The sequence below is a fragment of the Bos indicus x Bos taurus genome, chromosome 14 (assembly GCF_003369695.1).
Source record: "Bos indicus x Bos taurus breed Angus x Brahman F1 hybrid chromosome 14, Bos_hybrid_MaternalHap_v2.0, whole genome shotgun sequence".
Classification (NCBI taxonomy): Eukaryota; Metazoa; Chordata; class Mammalia; order Artiodactyla; family Bovidae; genus Bos; species Bos indicus x Bos taurus.
In genome coordinates, this window is record NC_040089.1 from 64566484 (window position 1) to 64582818 (window position 16335).

The window sequence follows — 16335 nt, forward strand, 5'->3', positions numbered from 1 at the left end:
GAAACAACTGAGCGACTAACACTTTCACTTTCTAACTTTTTTATTGTGGAAAATGCACATAAACTTACCATTTTAACCGTATTTAAGTGTATGATTTCAGTGGCAATAAGCCACATTCACCTTGTGCATCCATCACCACTATCCATCTCCAGAACTTTTTCATCATCCCAAATTGAAAAGGCAGAGGAACCAGAGATCAAATTGCCAATATCTATTGGATCATTGAAAAAGCAAAGCAAGAGAGTTCCAGAAAAACATCTACTTCTGCTTTATTGACTATGCCAAAGCCTTTGACTGTGTGGATCACAACAAACTGTGGAAAATTCTTAAAGAGGTGGGAATACCAGACCATCTGACCTGCCTCCTGAGAAATCTGTATGCAGGTCAAAAAGCAACAGTTAGGACTGGACATGGAACAACAGACTGGTTCCAAAGCTGGAAAGGAGTGCATCCAGGCTGTATGTTGTCACCCTTCTTATTTAACTTATATGCAGAGTACATCATGTGAAATGCTGTGCTGGATGAAGCATAAGCTGGAATCAAGATTGCTGGGAGAAAAAGCAATAACATTAGATATGCAGATGACACTATCCTTGTGGCAGAAGGCAAAGAGGAGCTAGAGAGCCTCCTGATGAAAGTGAAAGAGGAGAGTGAAATAATTGGCTTAAAACTCAACATTCAGAAAACTAAGATCATGGCATTTGGTCCCATCACTTTATGGCAAATAGATGGGGAAACAGTGGAAACAGTGAGAGACTTTATATTTTTGCGCTCCAAAATCACTGCAGATGGTGACTGCAGCCATGAAATAAAAAGATGTTTGCTCCTTGGAAGAAAGCTGTGACCAACCTAGACACGTATTAAAAAGCAGAGACATTACTTTGCCAACAAAGGTCCATCTAAGTCAAAGCTTTGGTTTTTTCGAGCAGTCATGTATGGATGTGAGAGTTGGACTATAAAGAAAGCTGAGTGCTGAAGAATTGATGCTTGTGAACTGTGGTGTTGGAGAAGACTCTTGAGAGTCCCTTGGACAGCAATGAGATGAAACCAGTCCATCCTAAAGGAAATCAGTCCAGAATATTCATTGGAATTACTGATGCTGAAGCTGACACTCCAGTACTTTGGCCACCTGATGTGAAGAAGTGACTCATTTGGAAAGACCTTGATGCTGGGAAAGATTGAAGGCAGGAGGAGAAGGGGATGACAGAGGATGAGATGGTTGGATGGCATCACTGACCCAATGAACATGAGTTTGAGCAGGGTCCCGGAGCTGGTGATAGACAGGGAAGCCTGGCGTGCTTCAGTTCATGGGATCACAAAGAGTTGGACATGACTCAGCGACTGAACTGACCTGAACCGAACCCATTAAATAGTGACTTCCTGTTACCCCTCTTCCAGCCTTCAGTTACCGTTGTTCTACATCCTGTCTTTATAAATTTGACTATTCTGTGTGTGCAGGCTAAGTTGCTTCGGTCATGTCTGACTGTGACACTATGGGCTGTAGCCCATCAGGCTCCTCTGTCCATGGGATTCTCCAGGCTACAGTACTGGAGTGAGTTTCCAGGCCCACTTCTAGGGGATCTTCCCAACCCAGGGATTGAACCCACATCTCATGTCCTCCCACATTAGCAGGCAGATTCTTTACCACTAGGGCCACCTGGGAAGCCCTTGACTATTCTAGGTAACTCATATAAGTGGAATAATGCAGTATTTGCCCTTTTGTGTTTGGCTTATTTCATTTAGCATGGCGTTTTCAGGGATCATTCATGTTGTTTCATGTATCAGAATTTCATTCCTTTTCAAGGCTGAATAATATTCCATTATATGTACATACCGTATTTTGTTTATCCTTTCATATATCAATAGGCATTTGACTTGTCTCAATCTTTTGGCAGCTGTAAATAATGGTACTATGCACACAGGTGTACAACAAATACCTGTTTGAGTCCTGCTTTCTGTTCTTTTGGGTATATACCCAGAAATGATTGCTGGATTGTAATGGTAATTATATATGTTTAACTTTTTGAGGAATGGTGGCTGTACCATTTCACATTGCTACCAGCAGTGTACAAAGATTCCAATTTCTCTGCATTCTCACCAGCACTTGTTATTTTTCATTTTTTTTTTTAAATTGTAGCCATCCTAGTAGATGTGAAGTGATATCTTGTTGCTGCTGCTGTTGAGTATCTTTTCATGTGCTTATTGACCATTTGTATATCTTCTCTGGAGAAATGTTAAAGTTTTTTGCCTGTTTAAAAAACTTGGGGTTGTTTATATTTTTCTTTCTGAGTTTTTAGAATTCTTTATATATATTTTGAATGGTAAATGCTTATCAGATATATGCTTTGCAAATATCTTCTCACGTTCTGTAGGTTATCTTTCACTTTCCTAGTAGGGCCCTTTGATTCACAAGTTATTAATTTTCATGAAAAATAATTTCTTTTTCTTTTTGGCTCATGCTTTAGATGTCATATTTAAGAATCTATTGCCAATCCAAAGTCATGAAGATTTATCCTTATGTCTTCTCTGAGTATTTTATGTTTTAGTCTTATGTTTTAGGTCTTTGATCCATTTTGAGTTAATTTTTGTATATGTTATAAAGAGAGGGTCCAACTTCATTTTTTGGCATGTGGATATCCAGTTTTCCTAGCACCATTTGTTGAAAAGAATGTCCTTTCTCTGCTGAATTGTCTTGGCACCCTTGTTGAAAATTATTTGACCATTTAAGAGAGGATTTATTTCTGGACTCTATTCTATTCCAGTGGTCTGTATGTCGGTCTTTATGCCAGCACCGCTTTGTTTTCATTATTGTAATTTTGTCATAAGTTTTGAAATTAGGATATATGGATTCTTCAGTTTTTGTTCTTTTTCAATATTATTTTGGCTATTCCAGGTCCCTTGAAATTCCTTGTGAATTTTAGGATGAGTTTTTCATTTCTGCAAAAAAAAGGCATTGGGATTTTGATGGAGAATGTATTTAAATTTGTAGATTGCTTTGGGTAATATTGTCATCTTAGCAATATGGTCTTTCAATCCTTGAACATGGCATGTATTTCCTTTTATTTATATCTTCTCTAATTTCTTTCGGCAGTTTTTTAGTTCAGTGTACAAGTCTTTGCCTTCTTGGTTGTCATTATTTTCCCTACTATTATAAATGGAATTGTTAATTTCCTTTTTGAATGTATGTAACTTTTTAATATTAGGTCTTATGCTTGAAATAACTATATGTAATTTCTAATCAAGACTTTTAACGTTCGATCTTTTACTATTCTTGTATAGTCTCAATTGGTGAGAAACTATCTCCCAATAGGTAGTAAAATTTTTTAGACTTTTTAAACAGCCATTCAAGACTGCAGAAGTTGAAAATGAAATTTAAACTTAATAGAACCCCCTCTTTTCATGACAAATATAATGTTAAAAATTCTTAGGATAAACAAATTTAGAAGTCAATAAAGTTTCAATTATTTCAAAATAATGATGAAACTCTACAGCAGTATATGCATGTATTTTTCAGGTGATTGCCTTGTATACTACTACAAGGATACATCAGTTGCCAGCAGACAGAAATATCTGTTGTATGTGAAGGCAAAGACTTGGGGCCATTTTCCTTCCAAAGATCTCCCCTCCCTCTTTCCTTCAAGCTGTTAGCATCTTTGGCTGTGAACTGTCTTTTTGGACATCTCAAACAGAAACTCCTCCAGCAGCTTCATAGAGCAGTGGTGTGTGCTACAGCTGGCTAACAAATCCATGTCCACCAGCTTGAGCAACTCTTTGGCTACACTCATTGTCTGGGTGTGGGATATGGCTCATAAATCACCGTCTCCAGGGAAGCAACTTGGATGAGGAGTCCCAAACAAGATTGCTCATAGCCAGAGATCACCATCCCAGGAGCACCACCATCCCTGACTGTCCCTGGTTGTCCTGCGATCTGAAGAGGTCTACTCTCACTTGACCATGAATTCCATTGTCTGCACACCGTGGCGCGTCATGGCCATACTGGGTTGCAGGCTCTAGTCTAGTGATTGGCTTGTTTAGAAAGGAGGAAAGGAAGAATCTATATGTATTTTAGGAAGAAGACGCAAAATAGGATCCTCCTGATAAGTATAATTCTGGAAATATGGTTTATGCCTATCTCCTGATGGCTGATCGCATTCCCAGTCTGAACTGTGTCAGTTTAGGATTCTGCCTTAGAAATTAGATGAATGGCTTTGGCTAGTGTGTGGATGGCTTAAAGGGAAGTTGGAAGCTTGGGTTATTTTTCTGTTTGTGCTGTTAGCTAACTGATTGCCTTTACAAACTGTTGCTTTCCACCATTGCTTTCCTCATGCATGTCTGTCTTTTCTCTGCGTTATTGCCTCTCTTGTGTTATCTTTCTAGATACAGACGTTGGAGTTATTTGAAATATAATTGAAATGCCATTTTCCCCTCTTGAGTCTTTTTTGATTCCCCCTACCAAATAACATCTTTCCCTCCTTTTGGAGGAAGCATTTTATGTGGTAATTTTCTTATGGCAGGTACTATATTCTTTTTTGGACTACATTTTTTTGTTTGTATTTATCTGGTTTTCCCTTCATTAGAAGACCTTCTTTGTATATCTTGCATCTTTTAGAGTTGTGAAGAAGTTGTAGTTTATGTTTATGTCATTTGAGGGTCCAGCGAAATGATTTTTTAATCAATAAAAAATTTTACCTATTAGCATACACATAAACTATTTTGTGTAACCCTCTTTCAGGAAGAAGTTTTGAGCAATTTGGACTAAAAATGGAAAAGCTGACTTCACTTTCACAGATGGCACACCTGTAATACATGAAAAAACAGGTTTCAAGGGTGCATTCAACTCTGAAAAAATGTTTCTGCCTTCCATTGCATCATTCAGCAGAGAATCTGTGTTGCAAATTTTGTAGTCAGGTTCATGGAATGATGTAATGGAGGAATTGATTGTAACTCAATTTTCTTCTTGATTGTACCACTAACCATCGCCAGTTTATTGGTTATTGGAAGATGTTAAACCTGGATAATGGAGACTTAGTTCATTTTACTACAGCCAAGTGACTGGACTGTGGAAATTTGTTGAGAGTAACTGAGTTGCTTCTCCCAATCAAGGCCTTAAAACAATTTTTTTTTAAACTAAAGGGTTTGGAGAGTAAAAGGTTTATCATATCCTCATAGGTTCACAGGACTTTGTTACTGATGTGACAAGATACTTGAACACATTGAACTAAAAACTGCAATGGGAAAATACGTTCATTTATTGAGAGACCCGCAGACCTTTCCATTCAAGTGTGATGCGAGGACAGAGTGAATGGCACTTGAAGGCCACACTTATTTCCCTTTTGGAGCTAACTGCCCTGATACCAGCAGAAACATTTATGTTTAATATTGGTAGAAATTAAGATACAGCTTCAGAAAAGAAATACAGATTTTGATGTATTTGAATCATACATTAAGTGTCCATGGTTGTTAAGTGCAATGGAGGATGTGACTGAATGCCCAGGAAATGCCCTTTCCTGGGGTCCCTCAAGGGGACCTGAGGGACGGAGAGCGCGCTGCCCCCCAAGGGTCAGGGCTGTGCTGCTGGAGTTGGGTGTGCCGACTGGTGCTGCCAGAGAACTCCCATCTGTCCACTCAGAGCTGAGTTCAGAAACTGAGAGAAAACCTATGGAAGCCTTATGGCAATCTGATTGAGTATCGATTTTAGTTTTTACTTACTTTAACCTATCTATTTATTCACTTACTTGACTGCCTTGGGTCTTAGTTGTGGCTCACAGGAGCTTTGACGTGTCACGCAGGATCTTCCGTTACGACTCGTGGACTCTCGAGTTGTGGCGTGTGGGCTGACGTTTCCATGTACAGGCTTAGTTGCTCTGCAGCGTGTGAGATCTTAGTTCTCCAACCAGCGATCAAACCTGCATCCCCTGCACTGCAAGGCGGATTCTTAACTCCTGGACCACCAGGGAAGTCCCGAGAGTATTGACTTTAATAATAAAATGTGCGTATGTACTCAGTCATGTCCGACTCTTTGCGACCCCATGGAATGTAGCCTGCCAGGCCCCTCTGTCCATGGAATTTTCTAGGCAAGAATACTGGAGTGGGTTGCCATTTCCTCCTCCAGGGGATCTTCTCAACCCAGGGAGTGAACCTGCATATTTTGCATCTTCAGCATTGGCAGGCGGATTCTTTACCACCGTGCCACCTAGGAAGCCCAATAATTAATTAAATAGTTGGGCCTGTATTATGTATATTTTTATTTTGCTTTCTAATAATTCATTCTTACTGTATTTTACCAAAAAAAAAAAATCTGTCTGAAATTGATTAGGGGAAAAAACAAAACAGGTGTTTCATCACAGGTGGTTTGGAAAGCATTGAGTTAGAGTCTCTCACAGTTGTGAGGCATCTGGAAATGACTATATGAATTTGAGGATTCTTTAGAAATTTCTGGTTATTTAACTGACTAGGTGATATTTAGGTCCATGGGTATTTATGAAATACACTGTTTGTTTTACAACTAAAAGTTAAAAACAAAATGGCTAGTTTAGCAAAATAGGAACCATACTCCATTACAGTTAACTAATTTAAAATTCTCAACCTTCCCACCTGTGGATTTTTGATCATGAGCCCAGTAGTGTAAAACTTGGCCACCCTTGTAGCATAATGCCTCTACCTAGGAAATTTACCCAGGAAATCCTAAAAATACTTATTGAATTGTTTATTAGTTTGCTAAATGAAGTCCAGAAAGTTGAAGTAACTCTGAAAGGTTAAAGTCAAAAGATAATTACCCTTTTTTTGGCACCACACTCCAGTACTCTTGCCTGGAAAATCCCATGGACGGAGGAGCCTGGTGGGCTGCAGTCCATGGGGTCATGAAGAGTTGGACACGACTGAGCGACTTCACTTTCACTTTTTACTCTCATGCATTGGAGAAGGAAATGGCAACCCACTCTAGTGTTCTTGCCTGGAGAATTCCAGGGACAGAGGAGCCGAGTAGGCTGCCATCTCAACTGAAGCGACTTAGCAGTAGCAGCAGTAGCAGTAACAGTTCAGTCACTCAGTTGTGTCCGACTCTTTGCGATCCCATGGACTGCAACATGCCAGGCTTCCCTTACCATCACCAACTCCCGGAGACTACTCAAACTCATGTCCATCGTGTTGGTGATGCTATCTCCAACCATCTCATCCTCTGTTGTCCCCTTCTCCTCCTGCCTTCAATCTTTCCCAGCACCAGGGTCTTTTCCAATGAGCCACTTCTTTACATCAGGTGGCCAAAGTATTGGAGTTTCAGCTTCAGCATCAGTCATTCCAATGAATATTCAGGACTGATTTCCTTTAGGATTGACTGGTTAGATCTCCTTGCAGTCCAAGGGACTCTCAAGAGTCTTCTCCAGCACCACAGTTCAAAAGCATCAATTCTTCAGTGATCAGCATTTTTTATGGTCCAAATCTCACATCCATACATGACGACTGGAGAAACCATAGCCTTGACTAGGCAGACCTTTGTTGGCAAAATAATGTCTCTGCTTTTTAATATGCTGTCTAGGTTGGTCATAGCTTTTCTTCCAAGGAACAAGCATCTTTTAATTTCATGGCTGCAGTCACCATCTGCAGTGATTTTTGGAGCCCAGGAAAATAAAGTCTATCACTGTTTCCATTGTTTCCCCATCTATTTGCCATGAAGTGGTGGGACCAGATGCCATGATCTTAGTTTTCTGAATGTTGCGTTTTAAGCCAGCTTTTTCACTCTCCTCTCTCACTTTCATTAAGAGCCTCTATTTCCTCTCACTTTCTGCCGTAAGTGTGGTGTTATCTGCGTAGCTGAGGTTATTGATATTTCTCCTGGCGATCTTGATTCCAGCTTGTGCTTCAGCCAGCCTGGCATTTTGCATGATGTACTCTGCGTATGTTACCCTTTTAGCCTCCACCAGTGTTATCTGCCTTGCTCTGCTTTGACCTTTGCCAGTGAGAATTTTGTTTGAACATGTATTACTAAAGTACTGCTGTGAGGGTAGTAGATTTGTGAGATTCTGAGTTTGTTGTTTAAATCAACTGAGACTTTTAGTAAACTAAATCCTTAGTTTTTGTCTTAGCCAGTTCAGAATTAAGTTCTTTGAGATAAATCATATAGGTGATTGTTTATAATTCTATTCTGATACTGCAATTACTTAAATTAGCCTGAAAATCTACCTCTGAAGTAGGTGTTAATATAGTGTAATATCTTGCTTATACTTTCACACTATACTTCAACCAGGTTTTTAAAATTGGCCAGTATAAGAGGAAAATAATCATCCATATGGAAATAATAGCATTGTGTCATAGTGTCAACTTTCATGTTAGATTTGGGAAACTGAAATATAGTTATGAATAATAAAAACACACATAGTATACAACAGGGTACGTGATGATCTGCTTTTGACACAATGGAAACAATTGGTAATAAAATAAGGTGCTTTATTTGGAAGAGAGACTTTGTTATTGGCAGTGGCTTTCCAATTTTGCCAACTATAAAAGCAACTGTGTTGGTGGATGAGATAGTCATGGAAAAAAGTGTATACAATCTTTATGCTTAGAAAACATGCATTATCAAAGCTGCTTCATGCAAAAGTGAAGCGTGACCCAGATTATTAAAGCTCTCATTCTAAGGAGTCAGTGGGTTATTTTTTGTCACTTAGTTTATTACTTTCTTTTTTTTGTTTTTAGTTTAATTTTATTTTTAAACTTTACAATATTGTATTAGTTTTGCCAAACATCGAAATGAATCCGCCACAGGTATACAGGCAATTTATTGAGTTTTTCATTCTGAATTTAATCTTAACCCCAAACACTGATTCTATCTTTATTGATTCTGCCTTTATTTTTGTAAAATAAATATTTTTTGATAAATCCATGGGAAATTTACTATGTGTACTATTTTATACTTGTTGGTGTTTGTTTATGTGTCATCCTATATTTCTCATGTGTTCTGTTTTCCAGCCAAGTATAGCAGCAAGGCCTTTTAAGAGGATGCTTTTGTATTTCTTCCTTCCAGAGATTGTAACACTGTGTTCTATTTATAGGGAGGGCTCACTGTTGACTAACTGAAACAGATTGAAAGCTCTATATTATAATCTATTGATAGATTAGATTAGAATTGGAGAATAATATTTGCATGTTTTAAACCATTTTTGCATAAGCTTATTAATATTATGCTTTTATATTTTTGCAGGAAGATTCTTTGGCGACAGATGATTTCCTTGTGGACTACTTTAATGAATTCCTAAGCCTTCCAGTGAGTGTATTATTATGTTCTGTGGAATATATTATCACAGCAAAATATTGTACACACTGGGTTATCTTGTGAGACAGATTTATCAGGGATAATATTTTTTTAAAATACTAATTAAAGCATTTAGATTGTTGGAAATGCTCTCAAACGGTGTCAGCTTCAGGAATGAAACAGACAGTTGAAAATGGCTCAGCAAGGTAGTCTTTACTTGTCCAGAAGGGTGCCTTACAGACAGAGGTCTTGGAGTAAGCACATCAAGTGGGAAGTTTGCTGGGTTTTTAGCCCAAAGATGCAGGTTCCCTCCCCTGGCTCCTCATAGGTTGAGGATCACAGAGTTACAGTCTTTCTCGGATGTCGCCTAAGTTTTTATTGGACAATTGGTAACTATATTCCCCACCCTTTTAGTTTTTTGAACATGTCCAGGATAAAGCCCACCAAAATACCCTTATGAGGAAAGAGAATCAGAAGGTGTAAAGAACAAAGGTTTGGTAATAAGCCACCATTTTAGGAAATCTTATTCACAAGGCAGCTATATACCTTTCTGTTCAACTATTCTAAATTGCTTCTTTATTTCTTACAACTTCTCCTTTGATAGAAAAGACCATATCTTTCTTACAAGATAAAGTTGTGTCTTTTTATGGTGTTAATCATTTGGGTTTGAAACATATTTAGGAATTATTATTATTGAAGAAAGCTGGATCAGTTATATTACAATAAAAGTAAATAAAAGAAAAAAGGAAAGTTGGCATTTCATCAAAAGCATTCTGTACAAAATCTTGTACAGTTGTATTTGGGTATTATTTTAGTCTTTGAACAGAGGCAATGAGGAGAGAATATAAAAACACTTAAGAAACTAAATTTCTTGCCTCTGCAATTATTGGTATCCTCTTGGACATATATTAAAGTGAAATTTATGTTTAAGGCAACTAGCATTTTATATCAATAGTAAATAAGATGTGGGACACTGCTGGTGCTGTATCATAGGTAGATACTAGATAAGAGATTTTTGGTCTTAGCAGTGACAGTAAGTACTGAGCGGTTTAGGAAAAGGGAAATGGGCATGCATAAAAACACTGGTACTGTTGTGTAGAAACAGAGTTCATCAGCAATGTCAGATGAAGGAAAGATATTACTCAGCCATTAAAAAGAATACATTTGAATCAGTTCTAATGAGGTGGATGAAACTGGAGCCTATTATACAGAGTGAAGTAAGCCAGGAAGAAAAACACCAATACAGTATACTAACGCATATATATGGAATTTAGAAAGATGGTAACAATAACCCTGTATACGAGACAACAAAAGAGACACTGATGTATAGAACAGTCTTTTGGACTCTGTGGGAGAGGGAGAGAGTGGGATGATTTGGGAGAATGGCATTGAAATATGTATAATATCATGTATGAAACGAGTTGCCAGTCCAGGTTCAATGCACGATACCGGATGCTTGGGGCTGGTGCACTGGGACGACCCAGAGGGATGGTACAGGGAGGGAGGAGAGAGGAGGGTTTAGGATGGGGGAACACGTGTATACCTGTGGCAGAGTCATTTTGATATATGGCAAAACCAATACAATATTGTAAAGTTAAATAAAATAAAATTAAAAAAAAAGATTTGTATTATTCTTAATGGAAACTGTTTCATTCAAATACTTACTAGGGAAAATGTGAAATATAAAAAAGTCTCAGGTAATTTTAAAGGGATTGGGCCCTAAAATGAGCAATGTCTTAAAGCCTAACTACAGAAAATGTGTTTTGAAGGGAAAGTACTAGATGTATTTTTTTTTTTTTTTTGCCTAGATTAATTTTTGTGCATATGTATGTACTGTGCTCACATGTTTATTTGTTTTGTTTCCTTTTTTTCAAAAAGAATTTGTGTTTTCTCTTCCATGGGGCGTGCTGGGTCTCTGAAACCATCATGGGGGTCAGGTTGAGACACTAAGCCACGCTCTCCCTTTCCGGCAACAGGCTTGAGCCGTGTTACAGGACGCTCCAACAGCTTCCTCTGTGGTCTGACTCTTCACCTTTCATCGTCCAATTGTGTGTTATAAAATACCCAGCAGAGCCACAAAATTATTGTGAGAATTTTATTCTTCTGGATTATGCAGTTTTTCCTCTAGGCTCTGCATTCTCCATTCTTCCTCCAAAAAAAAAACAAAAAAATACATTTTAATGAAGTTTTAGAAAGAAAAGTCTTTCTGTTGGGTCTGATTTCAGTTTGTGAAAATGTACATTTCATTGTCTCGAGATTTATGATTATATAGACTTTTACTTGGCCTAGAAAATACCACCCCCCCACCTAATTCTCTTCTTTATTAAAAAAAGATCTATCTTAAATTATAGAAGAAATATAACAATAGTATAGGAAATTAACTTCAAATGTAAGAAGAGTTCAGCCCAAATCCTTCCATCCAGTTAGAACAGACATAACCTTTTCGTGTACACTTGTTTCAAGGCTTTAGTTGAAAATGACTTCGTGTGGTTTCTTTTGAACTCTATGCAATAATGTTTTTCATCCCTCAGGCAGTTTGATCCCTTCATGGTCGCCCCTGCATGGGCTGTATCCCATGCAGCCCACCGGGGCCACTTCTCCTTCTTTTCTGTTTCTCCAAATCCTCTGCTTTTATTTTATACTCACTGTCTCTCTGTCTCACTCCCTCTCTGTATCTCGTCCCTTTGCATTTATATTTGGTACTATACAGTCTACCTATTAACTACTCACGCTTCATGCCGCAAGATGGGAGAAGGGGAAATATCACAGGTTTTCAAAAAGCATCTAGGGGCAGGGAGGAGAAGGAATAATGGATTCTCAGACCAAGTTACTGGCAAGATTCTAGAACAGATTAGTAATGTTTGGTTTATGAGCACTTAACTAAGAATTAGAAGCCAGCATGGGCTTACTGAGAATTAGTGAGCCAAACTAATCTCACGCTCTCTGCCTTTTTTATTTTCCCCCTCTCTCTTTTGGATAGTTATGAATCGGTACTTTAGGGAACTGTAAATTTAATGTATTATGATTTCAGTGAATGACAATAATGATAATAAATTGAGCCATCTTACTTCCTGCTCAAAACTTTGTCTAGTGGCTCCTCGTTACACTAAGAATAAAATACAGAATCCTGTATAATCCGGCTCTTGCCATCTCTTGGTCTTTATTTCCTATGCCTCTTTTGCTTGTTAATCCTTTTCCAGGCTAGCTGGAAAACTTGGCCTTTTACGTTTCTCAAATGTGAGTGTGCTTACTGTACTCAGGGCCTCTCAGCCTGGAGGGCTCTCCCCCGAGATATTTGTATCACTTTCTCTCTGATTTAAATCACTCTGTCCAGAAAGCCTTCCCTCCCAACCGTGTCTAAACAATACGTGCTCCACTTATGCTGCTGTATTTGTCTTCAGAGCCCTATCATCATCTGTGAAATTCATTCTCAGATATTTCGCTAATCACAGCTAGTAGGGGTTGACTCTTAATAGCCCAACTTGGAAGTCCAAACTCCTTAATATGGACCCTTTGCAATTTGGCCTCAGTATAGCCTTTCTAGCTTTACCTCTAGCTTCATACTAGTGTCATCCTGTCTGCTCTGTCCTCCCGTCCCTAGCCGACCTCGCCCACCTTGGCCCCATGCACTGTTCCTGTGCTCATCTCCCAGTGTAATGGCTGGAAGAGCAGAGAGACAGGACTGTGTGACCTCAGCTTCTTCACTCATTGCCCATGTTATCGCAGGTATATTCCTTAATTACTAAGTTCCTCAATACCTTTCTTTATGGAAACAGTAGAACCATCTTGCAAGACTGTTACGAAATGAGGTAATATGTCTTAAGTAGCTGGCACAGATTTAGTGCTTCTCTCTCCTTTTCCTTCACTAATCAGCCTATCTCATCTTCCGTTCCTACGACATGAGGGACAGTCACGCTTTAGTTGGCTTGATGGATTATTGTCATTCTAGAGAATAATCTGTTCCACACAAATCTGTCATTGGCTTTGACTTTTAAAAATCATTATTTATCAGAGACCTGGATGAAACACTGCAAGTGAACTGGTATTTTTCCAGCTTACTCAGCTGGTGAGTGACAGGGTCCACACAGGTCCACATGGCTCAGAAACTTGTCCTCCTGCACTGCAGTGACTGTAGAAATGGCAGGAGAGGAGTAGACTGACAGTTTGGATAACAGAGTCTAGTCTCATTTTTGTCATGGTAGTCTGGAATATGGGCTAAAATAAGCAAAGCTAATGTGTTTTTAGGGTGCATTAATAGAAATAGAGTTAGGATCGAGAACAATACCAGTCTGGAGCCTAGAAGGCACTCAATAACGTTTGTGTTTTTTTGTTGCATCGGATTGAATTGTCAGACCGCATGTGGAATATTGTGTTGTATTCTTGGTGCCACATGTTGAGTTGCTCTGCCAAACCAGACTCGGGAAGACTCGGTCAATGAATGCTATGGAAACTACGTCAAATGAGTGAGGGGTGAAAGATGAGTGAGTATTGGACCTGGTTTGGGAACGAGTAGAAATGTTGTAATGAAGCAGCTCTTTCTAAATATTTGAGTGAGAAAGTGACTGAGAAATAAGTGACTGAGAAATAAGTGACTGAGAAAGAAGGGTTAAGAGTTTCTGTGACGCTTCAGGGCAGAACCAGGGCCAGCATTTATGAGGAAATTGATTTTCACTCACTAGAAGAAAGATGTTTAAAGATGGTTTTCTAACCATAGAGTGGGCTGGCTAGTGAAGGACTAAACTCTCTGTGATTAAGATATTCAGGTAATCATTTGGGGAAATATTTTATAGGGGATATACGTATTGGGTGGGAGATTAGACTTTTTCAGGTAAAGAAAATTTGATTAATTTCTTCTACTCTGTTTTTTGTTTTGTTTTTTTCTTGATCCTAGAAATTACATTGTCAATTTTCTGGGGCCAGGATAGATCCCTTTCTTCTGTATCTCCCAAAACTTCTTGAGGATGATTTTTTTTTTTAATTTTTACACCCTTCCACATAAAATCCTTGAACTAAATAAATAAACCTTCTAATCTTCTTCTGCTTCCCCTCCTCTACCACCTCCACCATCCAAAAAAAAAAAAAACCCAAAAGAAAAACCCAACAGTCTAAGCCTGACAGTATAGATACATATAACAACATTCTCGATCTAAAAGAGCTCTTAGGTCATCTAGATTTCTGAGACCTTCTCCACATCTGTGGTGAAATGCCCACGGTCCCATAAGTTTGGATGGTGGCACAAATGGGCCTTGGAATGAGGCTGTCTGTCTCCTACACCGTTCCTTTCCGTTACACCATGACACCCTCGGGACGCACTGTAAGATCCAGAAATTGATGGCTGGTGGCCTGCCTCCATGTTACTTTTTGATGAGGGGAACCCAGGACAGTTGCTCTATTATAAACGAGTGTGGCACTTTCCACATCCCAGCTTTCATAACTTCATTCTGTTTGTTCTGGTGCCAGGATCACATTCAGATATTGTTTTCATTTAGTGTCTGGGAAGGTTTTTTTTTTTTTTTTTTTGCTGTCAACTCTTTATGGACAAGTGTTTGCTTATTAAATTTTCTTCTATGCTATAGTGTGAAAACACTTTTTTCCCCCCTTTTGGTTTTATTTTGTGTGTTTTATGCTCAGTGACTGTTGTGGGATTGAGTAGATGAGCCCACATACAGATTTAGGTTGGTCCTCTGTGGGTGGTTTAGAATGTTTGTGACATTTATGGTTTGCAGAAGCTGAAGGGGTGGCCTGTTCTATACCCTCCTTGCAAGGATAGGTATGTCATGTGTTTGCCAGACCATGCTTAGCTATGTGCCTTTGGAATTTTACCATAACTTCTTTTTTTTGGAATGATTCTCCACACTTCTTTAAAATCTGTAAGCTATTATAATTTCTTGCAGCTTTATGAAGGAACTATATGTTAGATGGTTGAGTAAAAGGAGAGAGAGAAAGAGACAATGTATTTGGGAAATGAGTGCGATGAAGGAGAGATGAATAACTTGGGTCTTCCTCTGCCAAAATTTAAATATCAGAGACTGATTTTTCAAGGTATTGATGGAGCCCTAGCTAGTACTGCTTAGTTCAGCATTTGTTCCAATGGATGTTGTGATAAGCCTTGTAGCTCAAACATAAAGCACTCAAATTACATAATGTAACTCATTTTATTAACTAAGGATATTTTCTATGCATTTTATGTGGCACATGATTCGTTCCCTCCCACTGGTGAATATGTCCAGTAAATAGTTTATGGTTAAACATCTAAAATGACAATAAAACTTAGATTAAAAGAACTTGTTATTGGTAACTGACTTGTTACATTCAAGCAGTCAGATGTTTCTCATTCACTGACTAAGATGCATGTTTTAAATATAGCTTTGGAACTCAATTAGTAGAGACAGAGTTGGAGCAGAGATGAACATGTATTAAATTAACCTAGTCATTAGTTTTTAATTTAAATACTGTTCAGCTAAATAATTTGGCACCCGGTAAGTTTCAGTGGTGCTTGGCTGGCAGTTTAAGCACATCACTAATTATTCACAGGTTTTTTTTCTCCCCTCCTCTTTTCAAAGAAATGTGGAACCAGCAGTTTATTGTGGTAAAAATATTTTCATGCACTTGCTTTTTCTGTGAAAATATTTTTCGCACATGGATGACTGGTACTACAAAGTTAGCTTTCACCACCTTCAGGTCAGTTCGTTTTAGAGCATTTGGAAAATGATACTCTTGAAATAAGAAAATTAAGTAAGGAAAAGAGCAGTCCGTAACAGCTTGCAGAGGATTGAGTTTGAGGCTCAAACTGAAGATTTTTTCCTATCATATGATTAAAAGCTGAGTGTTCTCTAAATCAGCCTACTCAGCTTTCTGGGAGAGAGTCTTCCTCCATCGTTCATTTCTGTCCCCCCCACTTTGCATGGCTTTTATTGTCACATGCTAAACTAATTTGAGGAATTTTGTAGATAAGCTTAGAAATGGTGACAACAGAGGACATGATATGTGAGAAAGATTCCTTTTGAGCAGACAACAGGACTTCGGGGACTACAGCCCAGGGTTCTTTCTCCTACATGTAGATCCTCGATGGCCAGCCCCTCCATGCA

General features: G+C 38.6%; 1 protein-coding gene across 3 annotated transcripts in view; it reads left to right on the forward strand.

Moving 5' to 3' along the window:
* Positions 1-16335, forward strand: part of RGS22 (regulator of G protein signaling 22) — a 138814-nt gene that overhangs the window by 9052 nt on the left and 113427 nt on the right. For all 3 annotated transcript variants that reach the window (XM_027561443.1, XM_027561442.1, XM_027561441.1), the window contains exon 3: positions 9197-9259. In XM_027561443.1, the coding sequence (XP_027417244.1) occupies positions 9197-9259 (63 nt within the window). The remainder of the gene's footprint in view (positions 1-9196; positions 9260-16335) is intronic.